Source organism: Ranitomeya imitator, chromosome 5 (genome assembly GCF_032444005.1).
Source record: "Ranitomeya imitator isolate aRanImi1 chromosome 5, aRanImi1.pri, whole genome shotgun sequence".
In the NCBI taxonomy this organism is placed as follows: Eukaryota; Metazoa; Chordata; class Amphibia; order Anura; family Dendrobatidae; genus Ranitomeya; species Ranitomeya imitator.
In genome coordinates, this window is record NC_091286.1 from 23,850,388 (window position 1) to 23,871,036 (window position 20,649).

Genomic DNA, 20,649 nt, shown 5'->3' on the forward strand with positions numbered 1-20,649 from the left:
AGAGGCTTGCATGTCACGGGTAACACATGACTGTGAGATCATGCACTGCCCGTGTCGGCAAGTTGAAGCCAGCTGCCGGGTATACAAGAACACGCTCTACGTCGTAGGACTGGGGGAAGGTAAGAATCGTTTGTTTATTTTTTAAGTGGGCTGGAGAAGAACAAGGGACAATGTTGATGGATAGGGGACATTATATTAGGAAGTGCCAGAAGATGGATGACATTGTTATAGAAAGGGGGTCAGGATGGAGGAGGGCATTATTGCAAGAAGGGGCCAAGGGATGGACATTACAGCAGGAAGGGGCTCAGAATAGGAGACATTATACCAGGAAGAGGCCTAGGATGAGGGACATTATTATAGAATGGGAGGGACATTATTACTGGAAGGGGCCAGGACCGGGGACATTATTACAGGAAAGAGCTGAGGATGGGGGACATTATACCAGGAAAGGACCCAGGATTGGTGAAGTTAACCAAGGAAGGGGCCAGAGATGGAGAACATTGTTATAGGATGGGAGGGGCATTATTACTGGAAGGGGCCAGAATGGGGGACGTTATTACAGGAAGGAGCCCAGGAAGGGGGACATTATCCCATAAAAGGGGCTCAGGAAGGGGCCCAGAATGGAGGACGTTATACAAGGAAGAGTCCTAGGATCGGGTACACTGTTATAGCATGGGGGGCCAATTATCACTGAAAAGGGCCAAGGTGGGGGACATTATTACAAGAAGGGACCAGGATGGAGGGCATTATTACAGGAAGGAGACAGGACAGGGGACATTGTTACATGGGAGGCGAATACGCTACAAGGGCCCACACATCTGACTAACATGTGGGTGGGGGGCCAGGTACAAATTTTGCACTCTAGTTACGCCACTTGATATGGAACCCTCTTCTTTGTTACTAAATCTATTTTTAGGCAGCTGGGCGTGGTCCTCAACCCCTCTCTGTGGGCGTGTTTATTAGAACCACGCCCCCTTAGTTAACAATACTTCATTTGCATACAGGGAAGAATTGGTCATATCTCTGGAATGGTGAGGCGCAGAAACAAAAGAAAAACCACGCCGGAATCAGGAGAACAGGGTCATTTATACCGGGTAAAAAAAAATACATATTTATGGTTAGTGACAGGTCCTGTTTAAGGAGACTGTCACATTGGTCAAGGAAATTTTATAGGCATTCATAATTAAAAAATGCAAATAGATGGAGTTACCAATCCTATAAGTCAGTCTTGACTCTTAAAGGGGGTGGTCAGTGAAAACAAGTTATCACCTATTCCCCCCCCTCTATGGATAAAACAATGGAAAATTTGTTTTTCAAAACTTAATCACCCCCAGCAGTACTCGCTAATTTGTATTGCCATTTGCCCCCAATTTTATACTTCTTTACACTTACTAATACTTTTATACTCACTTCTTTATTACAGAGGGAGCGGCTGAGAAACATCGAGCGAATCTGTTTCCTCCTTAGGAAGGTGAGTCTGACATTATTATTCACCTCCCAATATTTAAATCCCTTTTCATGGGAATAAAATGTAAAACTTTAAGACTCCCCCCAGGGACCCACAAATGTGGAAATGTCTATTTGATGGCACATTTAAGTAAGGCTCGCCCCTTTTGAGAGATGATTTAGAGGGGTGCGTTATAGTTTTGTGGACATAATGGAATATTAATGTATCTGGAGTATTAGTAACTCAATATCTGAGTATTGAGAATTCTTTTCCTATCACGGTCAGAGATTTTGGTATTTGTACACTCGGTTACGGCAGCCATGTTTGCAAATATGACAGCAGGAAGAGCAGCCATATCGTTGTCACTGCTGAATTACTGATATTGAGCTCTCGGCGCGCTCAATCAATGGTATAGGGGCATTTTCACCACCAGTGGCCAAGTTACATCCAATATGGGGGCTCTGCATGTGGTCACGTTTGCAAAAATGCAAATTGTATCTGGGAAAAAAATCCAAATATAATCACCAAACTCTGATTGCTCTAGTCAGTGGCGCATGGCTAATTTTGGTAGACCATATGGCCACTATGGAGGCCGTGAGTCACGTGGGCTGAGACCAGAGCAGCGGGGGTGAATGGGGAGATGAGTATTTTTTTTTTCAATCAACGAATACATTGTGGACATCATTATCATATACCATTTGGAGGGCTACTTGGGGGCCATCATATTATTTGGAGGACCACCATACTACTTGGAGAGCTATGTGGTGGGCCATCATATTATTTGGAGAGCTATGTGGGGGCTATTATATTATTTGGAGGGCTATGTTCGGGCCATCATACTATCTGGAGGGCTACTTGGGGGGCCATCATACTATTTGGAGGACCATCATACTACTTGGAGAGCTATGTGGGGGGCCATCATATTATTTGGAGAGCTATGTGGGGGCTATTATATTATTTGGAGGGCTATGTTCGGGCCATCATACTATCTGGAGGGCTACTTGGGGGGCCATCATACTATTTGGAGGACCATCATACTACTTGGAGAGCTATGTGGGGGGCCATCATACTATTTGGAGGGCTATGTGCGGGCCATTATTTTATTTGGACATTTCTGGGGGCCAATTATACTACTTGGAGGGATATGTATACTGTATGGAGGGCCACAATACTATATGAGGGCTGTATGGGGGCCATCATTGTGTGGAGGGCTGTATCAGAGCCAACATTCTATGTTTTCCAAGTTTTACTTGGTTTAGATAGTTTATATGGGCGCCATCATATTCTGTTGGGGTCACTGTGGGGATATCATACTTTGTGTGGGGTGGTAGGGTCATCATAGTGTGTTTGTATGTGTGTGTGTATGTAGGAATTCACTGTGCTTGTGGGGGTGGCACGTTTTTTGGCATCATACATGATGGGGATCATGAAAGGGTAACTTAGGGTGTGGGGAAACATTATTATGTAAGAGTTGCTAAGTTGTAAGATATGCCCTTCTGTGACCCTGCTTATATTATATTTTTTGTGGGGGATGGGGGGCCTAATTAAGACCCCTATGATTTATATGTACGCCCTTGACTCTGATGTATGAATACATGGACAGTTTTACTTGGTTTAGATAGTTTATCCTTATTAGAAATTATAAGATAATTATAGCTATTCATATTATTAGAACATGATTTATTTAGCATTATCAGTAGGGCATATCAAGAACATGCATTGCATTAACCTCTTGACTGCCAACTTATAAGGTTAGCCATCTGGAAGGAAAGAGGATTTTTTTCCCCATGTAGACCTCTTTTAAACCATGCGCACCCCTCTCCCTCGCCCTCTTCCAGGGCTTTATTGATGGAGCATTTCTGGAAGCACTGTAACTCTCCAGAGCACAATTTTTGGGGGTATTTTTTGTGTGTTCTGCGTATAATTCTATATGGGTGTTGTTAACACTAGGGATATACTGCTTGGCTTGTATTTAGACAATGTGAAGTAGGGGAACTAAAAAGTAGTTGAAGAACTTTGGATAGAACAATTATGAAAGGGTTGTCCAGAATTTCGTTTAAGAGCGGGGATGTGATTAAAAAAATACCAGTTATGCACTTATTCTGTCCCCCCGCTGCTGCGGCGCCGCCGCTCCGGTGGTTAAAATTGTAGGAACAAAGTAAAAAAAACCTCTCTAAAATGAATTAAATTTGCAGAGTACAAAATGTCTTGTAATTAGCGCCAGAAGAAGACGAGGACTGGAGAGAAGTAATCATGTAACGCCCATCACTCATTCCGATAACACACCATAGGAAACCTGCACATTTCCAGCTGAGGACTCCGCTCCCGGAACAATGGCTGGAAATGATCCCAGAATCGGTTGCATCCGTCTCGTTACAGTAACAAGGAGCGAGACAAGTCTAGGAAATGTCGAGGTTTGCGTTCTGTTAAACATCATGGTTACCTTTTAATATTTCATTGCATCGGGACTGAAAAGACGACAGGTTTACATCATTTCCACGGCTTCTTCTCTCGTGCTTATATTACAGTCAAGTTTCCTAAAAGTTAGATCTGGTGGAACATAATGTCTCCTGTCCATACAGTACGTTGTGATAGCTCGCTATGTCCTCTGTCCCCACTGAGACTCATAATCTTCATAGGGTCGCGAACTTGTCATCAAGAGCTCCAGCAAATCTACCTCTGGGGCCTTTGTGGCCTCTCTGTGCAGGGCGGCCACCAGGAATCTCAGGGCCCCGTAAGGGCAACATTGTCAGCTCTGCCTTCAGCCCTCAAACCTTCCACAGTCCCACCGCCCACTCTTGGAAAATCTCCACTTCTGCACCTCGTCCTCACCAACCGCACATTTACAGTTCCCAATGAACGCCAGATCACATACACAGCCAGCAGCTTTTGTTTTGGCCAACAGATTTTTTTAAGCCACCATTTCTACTAGGTACAATATGAATCTATTTATCTTACCACTGTATGACCCTATTCATTTTAGCACTATGTGACACCATTTATCTTACCACTGCATGACCATATTCATCTTAGCACTATATGACACTATTTATCTTACCACTGTATGACCCTATTCATTTTAGCACTATATGACACTATTTATCTTACCACTGTATGACCCTATTCATCTTAGCACTATGTGACACTATTTATCTTACCACTGCATGACCATATTCATCTTAGCACTATATGACACTATTTATCTTACCACTGCATGACCATATTCATCTTAGCACTATATGACACTATTTATCTTACCACTGTATGACCCTATTCATTTTAGCACTATATGACACTATTTATCTTACCACTGTATGACCCTATTCATCTTAGCACTATGTGACACTATTTATCTTACCACTGCATGACCATATTCATCTTAGCACTATATGACACTATTTATCTTACCACTGTATGACCCTATTCATCTTAGCACTATGTGACACTATTTATCTTACCACTGCATGACCATATTCATCTTAGCACTATATGACACTATTTATCTTACCACTGTATGACCCTATTCATTTTAGCACTGTGTGACACTATTTATCTTACCACTGTATGACCCTATTCATCTTAGCACTATATGACACTATTTATCTTACCACTTTATGACCCTATTCATCTTAGCACTATGTGACACTATTTATCTTACCACTGTATGACCCTATTCATCTTAGCACTATGTGACACTATTTATGTTACCACTGTATGACCCTATTCATCTTAGCACTATATGACACTATTTATCTTACCACTGTATGACCCTATTCATCTTAGCACTATGTGACACTATTTATCTTACCACTGCATGACCATATTCATCTTAGCACTATATGACACTATTTATCTTACCACTGTATGACCCTATTCATCTTAGCACTATGTGACACTATTTATCTTACCACTGTATGACCCTATTCATCTTAGCACTATGTGACACTATTTATCTTACCACTGTATGACCCTATTCATCTTAGCACTATATGACACTATTTATCTTACCACTGTATGACCCTATTCATCTTAGCACTATGTTACACTATTTATCTTACCACTGCATGACCATATTCATCTTAGCACTATGTGACACTATTTATCTTACCACTGAATGACCCTATTCATCTTAGCACTATGTGACACTATTTATCTTACCACTGCATGACCATATTCATCTTAGCACTATATGACACTATTTATCTTACCACTGTATGACCCTATTCATCTTAGCACTATGTGACACTATTTATCTTACCACTGTATGACCCTATTCATCTTAGCACTATGTGACACTATTTATCTTACCACTGTATGACCCTATTCATCTTAGCACTATATGACACTATTTATCTTACCACTGTATGACCCTATTCATCTTAGCACTATGTTACACTATTTATCTTACCACTGCATGACCATATTCATCTTAGCACTATGTGACACTATTTATCTTACCACTGTATGACCCTATTCATCTTAGCACTATGTGACACTATTTATCTTACCACTGTATGACCCTATTGATCTTAGCACTATATGACACTATTTATCTTACCACTGTATGACCATATTCATCTTAGCACTATGTGACACTATTTATCTTACCACTGTATGACCCTATTCATCTTAGCACTATGTGACACTATTTATCTTGCAACTGCATGAAACTATTCATCTTGGCACTGTGTGACACCATTAGCTTGGCACTATATGACACTATTTATCTTGTCACTATATAACACTATTTCTCTTGATACTGTATGACACCATTTATCTTGGCACTGTATGACACTATTTATCTTGTCACTATATAACACTGTTTCTCTTGACACTGTATGATACCATTTATCTTAGCACTATGTTATACTATTTATCTTGCCACTGCATGAAACTATTCATCTTGGCACTGTATGACACCATTTAGCTTGGCACTATATGACACTATTTATCTTGGCACTGTGTGACATCATGCACCTTTTCACTATATGATCATATGTATGACACCATTTAGATTGTCACGATTTATCTTGGCACTTTGAGACCATTTATGTTGGCACTATGACACTATATCTTGGCACTATATGATACCATTTAGCTTGGCAATATATGACACTATTTATCTTGGCACTCTATGGCACTATTTTGGCACTGCATGACACCATTTATCTAGGCACTTCATGACACTAGCTATCTTGGCACTGTATGACATCATACACCTTTTCAATATATGACCATAATTATATTGACAATGTGTGTCACCATTTAGATTGGCACTATTTATCTTGGCACTTTATGAGACCATTTATGTTGGCACCATATGACGCTATTTATCTTGACACTGTATGACACTGTTCATCTTGGCACTATATGACACTATATCTTGGTGCCGTATGATACCATTTAGCTTGGCACTATATGCCACTATTTATTTTGGCGCTCTATGACACTATCTGGGCATTGCATGACACCATTTATCTAGGCACTCTATGACACGATCTATCTTGGCACTGTATGACATCATATACCTTTTCACTATATAACCATATTTATCTTGGCAATGTATGACACCATTTAGATTGGCACCATATATATGGGCACTTTATGAGACCATTTATGTTTGCACTGTATGACACTATTTATTTTGACACTGTATGACACTATTCATCTTGGCACTGCATGACACTATTTATCTTGGCACTGTATGACATCATTTAGCTTGGCACTATTTATATTGGTACTATATGACACCATTTAGCTTGCCACTGTATGACACTTTTTATCTTGGCACTATATAACATTATTTATCTTGCCACTGTATGACACTTTTTATCTTGGCACTATATAACACTATTTATCTTGGCATTGTATGACACTATTTATCTTGGCACTGAATGACACTATTTATCTTGTCACTATATAACACTGTTTCTCTTGACACTGTATAACACCATTTATCTTGGCACTGTATGACACTATTTATCTTGTCACTATGTAACACTATTTCTCTTGGCACTGCGTGACACTAATTATGTTGGCACTATTATCACACGATTTATTTTTGCACTGTAGGACACTATTTATCTTGGCACTGTATAGCTTGGTACTATGTCACACTATATATCTGTATGCCACCATTTATCTTTGCACTATATGACACTTTTTATATTTGCACTATTTGACACTATTTATTTGGCAGGATATATCTTGGTACTATGTCACACTATATATCTGTATGACACCATTTATCTTGGCACTGTATTACACCATTTATTGTGATTCTTTATGATTATTTATCTGGTATTTGGTTAAAATTATTAATCTTGGCCTGCCCGGCTCATGTTATGTGGATGCTAAATGACACTATATACAAAGCTGAGTGTATGTATGTGAGTGTGTGCATGTGTCAGCCACGCCCACTCCACATAGCCCCGCCCACTCCTCATCCAATCACTGAGCATCTTTCATTTCACCAGAGCTGTGATGAAGATGAAAGCTGAGCTGTGATTGGTTGCTATGAGCAACAGTTTTCCTTGTAGACAGTTGTGGTAACTGAGGCCTATTATTCTTATCGTTTCTATGGTGTTATCGTCCTTCTGTAAAGCTGGAAATAACACAATATATTACCGTGCCGACACCGACCACCTCTGCCACAGACTGCAGGGGCCCAGAATCAGGAGCTTCTCTTTGTCCGGCATGAAGCATCTCATTAACTTCAAACTTCAAGACGGATTTCTCTAACCCAGATATCATTTTAATCAGTGTAACAGCGACAACCTGACAATGTTGTCTCCGATGGGAGGATGTGGGGTATTAGGGGTAGTAGTCCGGTGGTTCTGACTGACGGGGTTATGTGGGATATTAGAGGTAGTAGTCCGGTGGTTCTGACAGGATGATGTGGGATATTAGGGGTAGTAGTCCGGTGGCTCTGACTGACGGGATGATGTGGGATATTAGGGGTAGTAGTCCGGTGGTTCTGACAGGATGATGTGGGATATTAGGGGTAGTAGTCCGGTGGCTCTGACTGACGGGATGATGTGGGATATTAGGGGTAGTAGTCCGGTGGCTCTGACTGACGGGGTGATGTGGGATATTAGGGGTAGTAGTCCGGTGGCTCTGACTGACGGGGTGATGTGGGATATTAGGGGTAGTAGTCCGGTGGCTCTGACTGACGGGGTGATGTGGGATATTAGGGGTAGTAATCCGGTGGCTCTGACTGATGGGGTGATGTGGGATATTAGGGGTAGTAGTCCGGTGGCTCTGACTGACGGGTGATGTGGGATATTAGGGGTAGTAGTCCGGTGGCTCTGGCTGACAGGATGATGTGGGGTATTAGGGGTAGTAGTCTGGTGGCTCTGGCTGACAGGATGATGTGGGGTATTAGGGGTAGTAGTCCGGTGGCTCTGGCTGACGGGATGATGTGGGGTATTAGGGGTAGTAGTCCGGTGGCTCTGACTGACGGGATGATGTGGGATATTAGGGGTAGTAGTCCGGTGGCTCTGGCTGACAGGATGATGTGGGGTATTAGGGGTAGTAGTCCGGTGGCTCTGGCTGACAGGATGATGTGGGATATTAGGGGTAGTAGTCTGGTGGCTCTGACTGACAGGGTGATGTGGGATATTACAGGTAGTAGTCCGGTGGCTCTGGCTGACGGGATGATGTGGGGTATTAGGGGTAGTAGTCCGGTGGTTCTGGCTGACGGGATGATGTGGGGTATTAGGGGTAGTAGTCCGGTGGCTCTGGCTGACGGGATGATGTGGGGTATTAGGGGTAGTAGTCCGGTGGCTCTGACTGACGGGATGATGTGGGATATTAGGGGTAGTAGTCCGGTGGCTCTGGCTGACAGGATGATGTGGGGTATTAGGGGTAGTAGTCTGGTGGCTCTGGCTGACGGGATGATGTGGGGTATTAGGGGTAGTAGTCCGGTGGCTCTGGCTGACGGGATGATGTGGGATATTAGGGGTAGTAGTCCGGTGGCTCTGGCTGACAGGATGATGTGGGGTATTAGGGGTAGTAGTCCGGTGGCTCTGACTGACAGGATGATGTGGGATATTAGGGGTAGTAGTCCGGTGGCTCTGGCTGACGGGATGATGTGGGATATTAGAGTGATTGTGGGTATGCAGCGTGAGTGGGGCTATACACTCAGCTTTATATATATATATATATATATATATATATATAAAATCATTATAATTTGTTATAACTAACCACAGTTAGTTACTATGCCCGGGCAACGCTGGGCTCTTCAGCTAGTGACACTATATATCTGGGCACTACATGACACCATTTATCTGGGCACTATATAACACTATTTATCTCAACCATTTACAGTTTCTCCAGAACGTTCCATGGTTTCTTTGGGTCCTTGATCCTCTCAATAACATGTTCAAGATTTCCTTTGATTGACACCTTCCATCTTGTAGTTGGTCATCATCTTCCTCTTCTTTTTTTACCATCAGCCATATTATCTGGAATATTCACCCTCATCACAGAAGCCACACGTTTATTTGCGCCCTCTGTGTTGGAGCGAATGTCTCTCTTAGTTCTCTCCATAAAACACACAGGTTGTAAGTGATATAAATTTGAAGTCCCTTTGAAGCCGCCATTGATTGCACTTTACCGCCCATAAGGGCATCACGCACATTGTTAATATTCTATTTAAAGTGCAGACAGTAATTAATTCTGCCTAGCCGGAGGTACATGTTTTATTCATGGACTTATTTTTGTGAAGCTCTTGTGATGTAAATCCTCCATCGCTGGCTGCCCCCAAGATGTGTCACAACTTTTGACAAACCCCATAAATATTTCATGACTCTGTAGGCTGAGCAGGTTGGTGCCAGGTAGGTAATCCTTGTTAGATTGTAGGTGGTGGGGTGCGTGGTGTTGAGATTTACAGTTTGCAGTGATATTAGCCTGTTCCCTACCAGGGTATGGATATGATAATACGGGATTTACAGATACCTACCATAGGTGTAGATTACACCTAAGCCTTTGAGATTGGGGGAAAGAGGGGTCTTCCAAGAACAGACATGGATGGATTATACTGTACTCCATAGTTCATTTTTATATAAAGGGGTTTAGGGGTTAATAACAGCCTTTCTGGTGGTCTAGAAATGATTAAGGGTTAATATGTGCTATTTCCAGTGAGCTTTGGTGGTTATTGCACACCAAAGATGGAGTAACCGCTTTCTACACCAGTTGTGCCATCTGTACCGAGGTGTAACTAGATTCTGATGGGCCCCAGTGCAAAATTTGGACCTTGGCCCCCCACCAGCATGTTGGTCAGATATGTGGGCCCATGTAGCGTTCTATAAAAATATGCGTATTTGCCTCCCAAGTAATAATATCCACCCGTCCTGTCTCCTTCCTGTAATAATGTCCCCGTCCTGGTTCCTTCCTGTAGTAATGTCCCCTTTCTGTAATAATGTGCCCCATCATGGGTCTCTTCCTGGAGAAATGTCCCCCATCCAGTAATGATGTCCTCTATCTTGGCCCCTTCTAGTAATGATGTCCTCTACATTGACCCCTTCCAGTAATAATGTCCACAACCTAGCTCATTTCAATAATAAAGTCCCCCATCCCGGGTCCCTTCCTGGTATACTGTTCCCCATTCTGGCCCATTCCAATTATAATGTCCCCTATCCTGTCCCCTTCCAATAATAGTGTCCACCATCCTGGGCCCCTTCCTGGTATAATATCCCCAATACTGGACTCCTTTCTAGTATAATGTCCCCCATCCTGGGCACCTTCCTAGTATAATGTCCCCCATCCTGTGCCTCTTACTGGTATAATGTCCCCCATCCCGGGTCCCTTCCTGGTATACTGTTCCCCATTCTGGCCCATTCCAATTATAATGTCCCCCATCCTGTCCCCTTCCAATAATAGTGTCCACCATCCTGGGCCCCTTCCTGGTATGATATCCCCCATCCTGGGCCCCTTTCTAGTGTAATGTCCCCCATCCTGGGCCCCTTACTAGTATAATGTCCCCCATCCTGTGCCTCTTACTGGTATAATGTCCCCCATCCTGTGCCCCTTCCTGGTATAATTTCCTCATCCTGTGCCCCTTCCTATTATAATGTCCCCATCCTGGCCCCTTTCCGGTATAATGTCCCCCATCCTGTGCCCCTTCCTGGTATAATGTCCCCCATCCTTGGCCCCTTCCTCATGAAATGTTCCCTGTTCTGCCGCTATTAGAAAAAAAAATCTTCTTACCTTCCTCTCCCACGACGTGCAGCGTCCTCCTCCATAGCCGGTGCAGAAGTCGGTAGCAGACTTTAGTGTGCCATCTACAAGCAGCTCATGGCAGTGACGTCATGCGCTGTCCGTGACCAACACGCCCCTGTCACCTGTAGACCTCTGATTGGCTGGTGGCTTGTATTGCAGTGCAGGGAGCCTGCAAATCTCTGCTCCACAAAACATTTCAACCGAATGTGCGTCAGCGGGCCTCCTTCCTGCTCCTGCCCGGTCATGGTTGCACCCTCTACGACCGCAATCGTTACGCCCCTGCATCTGTAGTATGTCACCTATATCTGTCTGCAATGGCCGGGGTTGGAGATAACTCAGATCCCGAATGTTTAGCCCCACAGACAGATCATCTAAAAAGTTTAATAGAGGTAGGGGGTTCTCTCCGCTTCCCCATCGGGAGCCAATAGTCTTAGATTTGTATTAATAAAAACTTCTTAGAAGTCTGAATGACGTAACAAAGAGTCTTAATGTTCTTTGTACAGAGGTCTCCACGCAGAGAGGGAGGAGGAGCTGATTTGGTCTCATCTCTTCCCGGCAATGGTGCAATCCTGATTTTTGGCTTGATGTTTTCCTACAGAGGTGTCACTGTGATGATATCGAGATGTCTGCTTATCCTGCCCCCCGTGTTGCACCCGTTCTGAGGGTCTTTTTTTCCCCTTTAATAGACACATCGTCTTGTTCTCGGGTCACTTTCTTCCCTTTCATCCCTTTCCCATACTGTGTATATTACTTAATTATGTAACTTTCATACCTAGCCATGTTCCCAGTGCATTGGGCCTCGTTCCAAGCTTCCCTCCGGGTGCGGGAGTCGTCATACTGTGAGTTCTTAAAGGTCACGATTTACACTACTAATTGCTTAAACAACTAGAAAACGGAGTAAGGAAAGGTCGCGCTCTGTTGGCTTTTATTGTGCATTTATCTGATCATTAAAGCCTCGTATTAAATGCCCGAACAAATGTTAAATATTTTATATCCAGTGTGTCCTGCAGCGAGATTTCTAGGTCTCATATCCAAGGACTAGTGATACTGCTTGCATCAATTACCCTCTTATGTATATAAATGGTTTCCAACCCTGTGGCTCTCAAGGGACTACAACTCCCACCATGCCCTGGGAGATGTCTACAATAGAAAACCTAAGTACCTCTATCCAATGACGTAATACCAGTAAAAATCTGGTATCCCATTGAGGTGCTATCAGGTCTCCCGTTCTCCTTCTCAGTCTACACGCCATTAGTATGATGTTGGTATCTATGAGTACTGTATGGCGGCACTTGCTGTATGGCACTGACATATTACACCATATTATTTTTATATATAGTACCTCTATCCAATGACGTAATACCAGTAAAAATCTGGTATCCCATTGAGGTGCTATCAGGTCTCCCGTTCTCCTTCTCAGTCCACACTCCATTAGTATGATGTTGGTATTTATGAGTACTGTATGGCGGCACTTGCTGTATGGCACTGACATATTACTGCATATTATTTTTGCAGCATCCTGATAAGCCAAACCAAACCTATTTTCTTAGCTTTTGGTGAGGGCTGCGTAAAAAGCAAAAATTTTGCACAATTTTTACAACTTTTCGGGGATTATTTTACTCCAAGAACTGATGTACTGTAGATTGCATCTCATTAAAAAAACGTTTCCAAACTTCTCCTATCCATTCAACAGTAAAAAAAAAATCCAGAACTAGGAAGATACGGATGGCGTTATCCAATTTTGTCATGGACCCATTTACTTGATTGGGCATTTTTGATCCGTGAACCCGTTTTTTTGCGCAGATAGAAAAGGACAAGTGAACAGGCCCCTAGACAATAATGGATACATGTTCTATCCATGGAAAAAAAGTGGAAAGAACATGAACATGACAAGCCCACTAAATGAGGTCCAACAAGTAGGGATTGTCCTAAGCACGGACCCCCTCTAATGTTTCTCCGGGAAGATGGGACATTGGAGCTCCAACGAGCTATAGGAGTATTGATGATGGATTTTTTTTGGCATGTCCCAAGGTTATCACATTTTTGTCTGTTTGATGGGAGCACAGAACTTTGACGACTATCTGCAAAGCAATACCCCAATTTCAAAATAAGCCACAATTTGTACCCCACCTTCAAAATTGGCCACAAGGAGGATAGGTGACCATACAAGTCTATAATAGAACGAGGCATAGACACGACCTCTACTAAATTTGGTGGAAGTTTGCACTGGGCTCTACTTGGTATACGTGGTCTGAGAAGTAAGACCCTTTACCCATCAGATGGATATTGGTTATTCTTCAATGGAAATAACAATTGTCGGAATACCTTTTTAATTTTCTGTAATTTCTTCTAGCTGGTACTCCCGGAATATTCCATTCACAGTCTGTTCTGCATAATGTTTCTATGTGCTGAAGAATGGTTAACACTTGGGCTGAACACCCCGTTGCTCTTCTACCATATCTGGAGGTAATTACTCTTATGTGACCTTACTCTCTCTGCATGTTCAGAAGTCTCTATAGTCACCTCCTGGTCAGTAACACAATAAATAGAAAACAAGGGGGAGGAGGGAGATGAAGCTGCAGTGTCTTTCCCTCCTGTATACAGGGAGAGGTAAGAAGAGGCAGCAGCATCAGACATCTGATTGGCCCACAGGATAGGACCGCCCATGAGGAGTGGCATGAAGATGATACTCACTAGCGGAATAAAAACAACCAGTCGTTGCTGTCCTAATTGTACTGATTATAACTGCAGTCTATGCAACATTGTTTACCTGTCATCGTTATCTGTCACCAGGTATTTCCACTGCCCGGCAGACAGCTCAGAATTGGCGTATGACCCACCGGTAGTAATGAATGCCAGCACCTTGAGTTATTGCCAGAAAGAAGCATGGTGTAAACTAGCATTCTATCTCCTCTCCTTCTTCTATTATTTATACTGGTAAATGCTAATTTCTTTGAAATAAATAAATAATCATAACTGCCAATTGATATTAGCAATAGGGCTGCAGCTCTCATATTTTTTTTCTAGAATTTACACAAATCGGACGAAATTTACGTCATGAAGTGAGTCCACATTATACCAGAGAATATATGACAGTTGTTGCTCATAACGTACTATGTAGAACATGCAGCGGAATGTCTGTGTCTGCCTCTAACTCCTCTCTTCTCCTCCTCTCTCCGTAGAAGTTTAAAAGCACCAACTGCTATTTCTTATCTCAGTAATGGCAAAATGTATCTACTGGTATAGTTATTTAGACATCATGAAAATGAGCAAGTTTGCAATTGATTTGCTTTTTCTTTAAGCTTAGATTCTCCTGATATGAGAGCTTTTATCTTACATAGGGTACAGCTTGGCATGTTGCCGTCAAGATCAACCACTATAGCCTGGCCGGGTGTGTGCCGTAGCTACATTCCAAATAGAGGAGTAAGGCTACGTTCAGATTAGCGTTTCCCGACGCTGCGTCGGGAAACGCAGCGGCGACGCACGCGTCATGCGCCCCTATGTTTTACATGGGGGACGCATGCGTTTTTCTTGTTGCGTTTTCTGACACGTGCGTCGTTTTTGACGCTAGCGTCGGACGCAAGAAAATGCAACAAGTTGCATTTTTCTTGCGTCCGATTTCGTCAAAAAAAATACGCACGCGTCGCAAAACGCAGCGTTTTTGCGTGCGTTTGCACGTGTTTTTTTGTGCGTCGTGCATTGCGTCGCCGACGCAGCGGCGCGCAACGCTAATCTGAACGTAGCCTTAACTGCTAAGATACAAGACGGCTCCCTCAAGTCCAGCCCATTCATTTATATACAGTAATGAGATAACTGTTCTCTTCTCCCTTCCTCTCAGCTTCTGACGGAGCCCTCGCCATAGAATTTTGTACAACCCTCTCCATCTGTCATCTCTTATCTCATTAATAGAAAAAATTGTCTTCCCAGAATACATGTTTTCAAGAATTTACCCATGAATTGAGAGTGAAAGATTAATTCAGTAAGAGAAAGAAGCAAACACCTTTGATAAGAAATCTTACAAAGTTGCTTATTTTCATTTGTACTATTGATTTGTGATTTCCTTAACTTTCTTCGCACATGAGTAGACTTATTTTTCTACACACAAGAGTAGACTTAACTTGCTGCACATCTAGTAGACTTAACTTTGCACACAACAAGAATAGACTTAATGGGTATTTTTATGATATGAAATAGTATAGTTAGACGGAGTTAAAATAAGCAAGTTTGAAATTGACTTACTTTTTGCATCTGCTGCGGTTCTCCTGATATGAGAGCTTTTATCTTACTTAATGAACAGCTTGTTACCAAGATCGACCACTACAGCCTGGATGAGTGTTCACAGTAGCTACATTGTAGGCTGAGGAGTTAACTCTTGAGATACAAGTTGGCTGTCTCCAGCCCATTGATTCCTATAAAGCAGTGAGACAGCTACTCATATCCCCCTTCTTCTGAGATCCTGAAGGAGCTTCTGCTATTAGTGTTATGAACAGGTAATTCAGAACCACAATGGACATAGAAGTTCAGAGCACACTAAGTGACCTGACAATTACCAAAAACAAAGGACGAGCTCTGAGACGTGGGAACTCTGCTGACCGCAATCCCTAATCCTATCACACCACACTAGAGGTAGCCGTGGATTGCGCCTAACGCTCCCTATGCAACTCGGCACAGCCTGAGAAACTAACTAGCCCTGAAGAAAGAAAAATAAGCCTACCTTGCCTCAGAGAAATTCCCCAAAGGAAAAGGCAGCCCCCCACATATAATGACTGTGAGCAAGATGAAAACACAAACACAGAGATGAAATAGATTTAGCAAAGTGAGGCCCGACTTACTGAATAGACCGAGGATAGGAAAGATAGCTTTGCGGTCAACACAAAACCCTACAAACAACCACGCAGAGGGGCAAAAAGACCCTCCGCACCGACTAACGGTATGGAGGTGCTCCCTCTGCGTCTCAGAGCTTCCAGCAAGCAAGAAAAACCAATATAGCAAGCTGGACAGAAAAAATAGCAAACAAAAATAACACAAGCAAAACTTAGCTTATGCAGGATAGCCAGGCCACAGGAACGATCCAGGAGGAAGTAAGACCAATACTAGAACATTGACTGGAGGCCAGGATCAAAGCACCAGGTGGAGTTAAATAGAGCAGCACCTAACGACTTAACCTCATCACCTGAGGAAGGAAACTCAGAAGCCGCAGTACCACTCTCATCCACCAAAGGAAGCTCATAGACAGAACCAGCCGAAGTACCACTCACGACCACAGGAGGGAGCTTGGTCACAGAATTCACAACATATTAGTACTGCATAATCAGAAGCCTGTACCCCCTACTATTGGCAGTTTCCTGAGCAATTCTTCTATTCATTGAGCCATGTGCTTATTCAAATTCACTGTTATCTCTATACACAAATATGGTCATAACAGTGTAGATTTCTGAACAAGCACTAACAGATTGTAAATGTGTCACAGTAGCAAGAAGAAATTAAGCAGAAAAACAAAGCTACTAAGACAGAACTGTCAAGAAGGAATGTCCGCCAGTTCCAGCAACAATACAAGATGCAAGAGTCTCTAGATCAGTGTGCTGCGGATGACACAATAACTCTTTGAGTTGCACATAAGAGTAGACTTAATTTTCTGCATAGATAATTAGACTTAAATTTCTGCACATAAGAAGGCGAAATTTAACCTTCTCCACACAAGAATAGACTTAACTTTCTGCACCCATAATTACACTTAACTTTCTGCACATAACAAGGGTAGACTTAACTCTCTGCACTCAACAAGAGTAGACTTAACTTTCTGCATCCATAAGAAGACTTAAAAAGGTTTAATTATGCAGAAAAATAAGGCTTCCCTTGTGTGCAGAATTTTAACCCTACTCTTTTGTACAAAAAGTTAAGTCTATTTATGGGGGCAGATAGTTAAATCTATTCTTGTAGTATGTAGAAATGAAAGTCTAATTTGGGTCTAGAAAGTAAGGTCTACTTATGGATGCAGAAAGTTAAATCTACTCATGTTGTGCGCAGAAATCTAAGTATATTTATAGGTGCAGAAAGTTAACTATCCTCTTGTGTGAAGAAAGTTAAGTCTACTCTTGTTGAGTGCAGAAAGTTAAGTCTACTCCCGTTGAGTGCAGAAAGTTAAGTCTACTCCTGTTGAGTGCAGAAAGTTAAATTTACTCATGATAAGTACAGAAAGTTAATTCTTCTTGTGATGTGTGCAGAAATTTAAACACAACGATCGTAGACTTAACCTTCTCCTAATACTTCATCTGGTCTCCATTGTTCTTTGTCTAGCACAAACTTTGAAACCCCTGTTGATTTTCTTTGAACATTTTATCATTTGTGTAACCAGAGGTCTTAAGTTATAAATGTAATTGAAGGGTTAAAACCAAGAAACCCAACTTCAAGGCCTTATTTACATGTGAATATTTAGTCATTATTTTGCATCCTTATTTGTAAACCATAACCAAAATTGAAATCTACAGGGAGAAATACTGACAAACTACTGATGCAGAATTTAAATAAGGCTGTATACTTTACAAATTACTTTTTTGTTTGTTTGTTTTTTTTATCTTCAAAGTGATAGTTATAAGAAAATCTGCATTGTTTTATCATAGTGAAAGGCAAATCTGCACCAAAATCCACACAATTCAGTGCAGATTTTTCTGATTTGATGTGAAAACTCTCCATGGGAAATCTAATACATGTGGATTTACCCATAGGGTCTGTGCACACTAAGTTTTTATAGGAGTTTTTGGAACAGAAACTGAGCAAAAACTCATCAAATCCTCCTCAAAGGTCTTCAAAAACCAAGAGTTTTTGTTCAGTTTCTGCTCCAAAAACTCAACTAAAAAATCAGTTTGTTCATGTATAATACATTACTACTGTTATATCATTGGATGGATCCCTTCCTGTGACCTAATTAACCACATCTTCTCTGTTTCTCCAGTATGATATACACTTTAATGAGTTCCTAAAAGAGGAAGATTTAGAAAATATTAAGGACACGCCTGATTTAGAGATTATCGCAGGACTCTGGCGGATCAGTTATGGTGGCCCAGGACATCTTGGGAGAGTCATGTCTATATGTTTAGTTACCGGCCAGAGATCTGACCACACCGGCAGTAAAGACCCTGAGGATCATCGATTAGTACCAGACATTCATTACGGGATTATAAACTTTGGGATCAAGTTCTTGGACAACAGGAAAGCAGGTTTTGGACCAGATGACCCAGGAGGTCCTTTCCAACTCTACCATTCTATGATAGATTCCTCAGAGATGTGGTCTACAAGACGGCAGCCATCGTTGGAGTCTCTTCTCTATTGCAATAATATACTTTATATTTTTTTATGTTGATGTTGTGGTCATATAGTCGACATCGGGGACTACACTAACGAGGGATTTATTTATTCTCATCGTCCCGCTCCGTATTTCAATTTCAGTAATTACGCGGAGATTCCTAATGGACAAGTCCTTTCTTCTAAAAAGTTCCGGTTCTGCCGCTCCTTCGGATGATTTTTTTGGCATTTTTCATCCTCATGCGTTCTTCAACCTGTTTGATATGGCATTATAATTTATTATGGGCTGAAAATTTGTGTTTGGTGGAAATTTATTTGTACATAGGGGTCCGGATTTATGGAAATGGAATGTAATCGCAGTGTACGGAATCCTGTGACATTCTAATATATCCTGTGTTTCAGTTCTATGCCATTTTCAAGATCTTTGCAAGCCGTCAGTAAACTGAGATAGACTTGTGTACACCCAGAGGTTGAAAATGTGCACAGACCATGATAAAATTACACATCTTCTTAAAGGGGTTTTTTCTTCTTCTTCCTCTTTATCCTAAATAGAATTGCAACATTAACATTCTACAACTTAAAATTTTGCACTGTCATTTGACGGATGCCATATAAGTTATTTGAGAATCTGTCAGAACAGTCCAGTGGGAAAATTTCTAACTTATTTATGTCTTTTTTTTTAGCTCTTCTGAGCTGATTTAAGACCACAGAACACATTAAAATTCATTGTTCAACAAATTGAAGAGCCTAGAAAAGCAAAATGCTGCAAGATTTGTAATCAAATTGCCAAAATTATTTTTAGCCCCAAGTACATACATTTAAGTAAAAATAAAATGGCCCCAGATGTGGACATCCCATTTATAGGGGTATGAATGCAATATATTCTTTTACTCATTTTCCACTTTTTCTCGTCTATACCATATGACACCTTCCTTGACTGCAGTGGACAATCGTTACCCACCGTGGTGTTTAATATTTGGCAGGCGACATCGTTAAGGACAGCGAAGCTTACCTACTAACGGTGCAGGGATCATATGCTCCATTTTGGTAAATATTTGCGCTTTGGAGCACATTTTCTTCACATCTCTACATTGTGCCGTTCCTCTGTTGTTCTTCCTGGAAAAGTATGAATAAATTGATAACAGAGTGTTGCCATTTCCCTTGGTAACATTGACTGCAGACTCTGAAGGTGCAGTAAGACGGACGTATAAATCGGACCAAGATCGCACCGCAGTGCTCGGACTGGCCGCGGATTCCCAACTCGAGCGTGGCAGCTGCATAGGAATACATGAAGATATCACGCTCGGGTCGGAAGAGCCACAGGCCGGCCCGTGCATTTATACGGCCGTCTGACTGTGCCCTGACACTGACTCGTTAGTGCTGTATATTAATATATAATACATTTCCAAGAGGAATAACACGGAAACAGTACAATTATGGGGAAAAAAAAGGTAATACGGAAAAAACAAAAATAGTCATGGACTGTTTTCTTTCAACTCATAATATTTAGTTTAACACAAACCGACATCTCCAGAACACATACAATCATTACGGAAAAAGTGCTGGAGGACAAAATAAGCACAGGACAACTCCCATTATAAATAGACCCTACAGAGAACAGTGGAGTATAACGTCCCATAAATTCAGAAACTGTGAACTTAATTATAAAAATACAA

At 41.9% G+C, this 20,649-nt stretch overlaps 1 protein-coding gene across 1 annotated transcript in view; it reads left to right on the forward strand.

The window, feature by feature from the left end:
* CNIH3 (cornichon family AMPA receptor auxiliary protein 3) overlaps window positions 1-19,259 on the forward strand; it is a 78,614-nt gene extending 59,355 nt beyond the window's left edge. Inside the window, exons 3-6 of the mRNA XM_069768424.1 lie at window positions 1,424-1,471; window positions 14,025-14,137; window positions 14,465-14,608; window positions 18,624-19,259. Coding sequence (XP_069624525.1) covers window positions 1,424-1,471; window positions 14,025-14,137; window positions 14,465-14,608; window positions 18,624-18,651 — 333 coding nt within the window. The 3' untranslated portion in view covers window positions 18,652-19,259. The remainder of the gene's footprint in view (window positions 1-1,423; window positions 1,472-14,024; window positions 14,138-14,464; window positions 14,609-18,623) is intronic.
* Window positions 19,260-20,649: the final 1,390 nt, after the last annotated feature.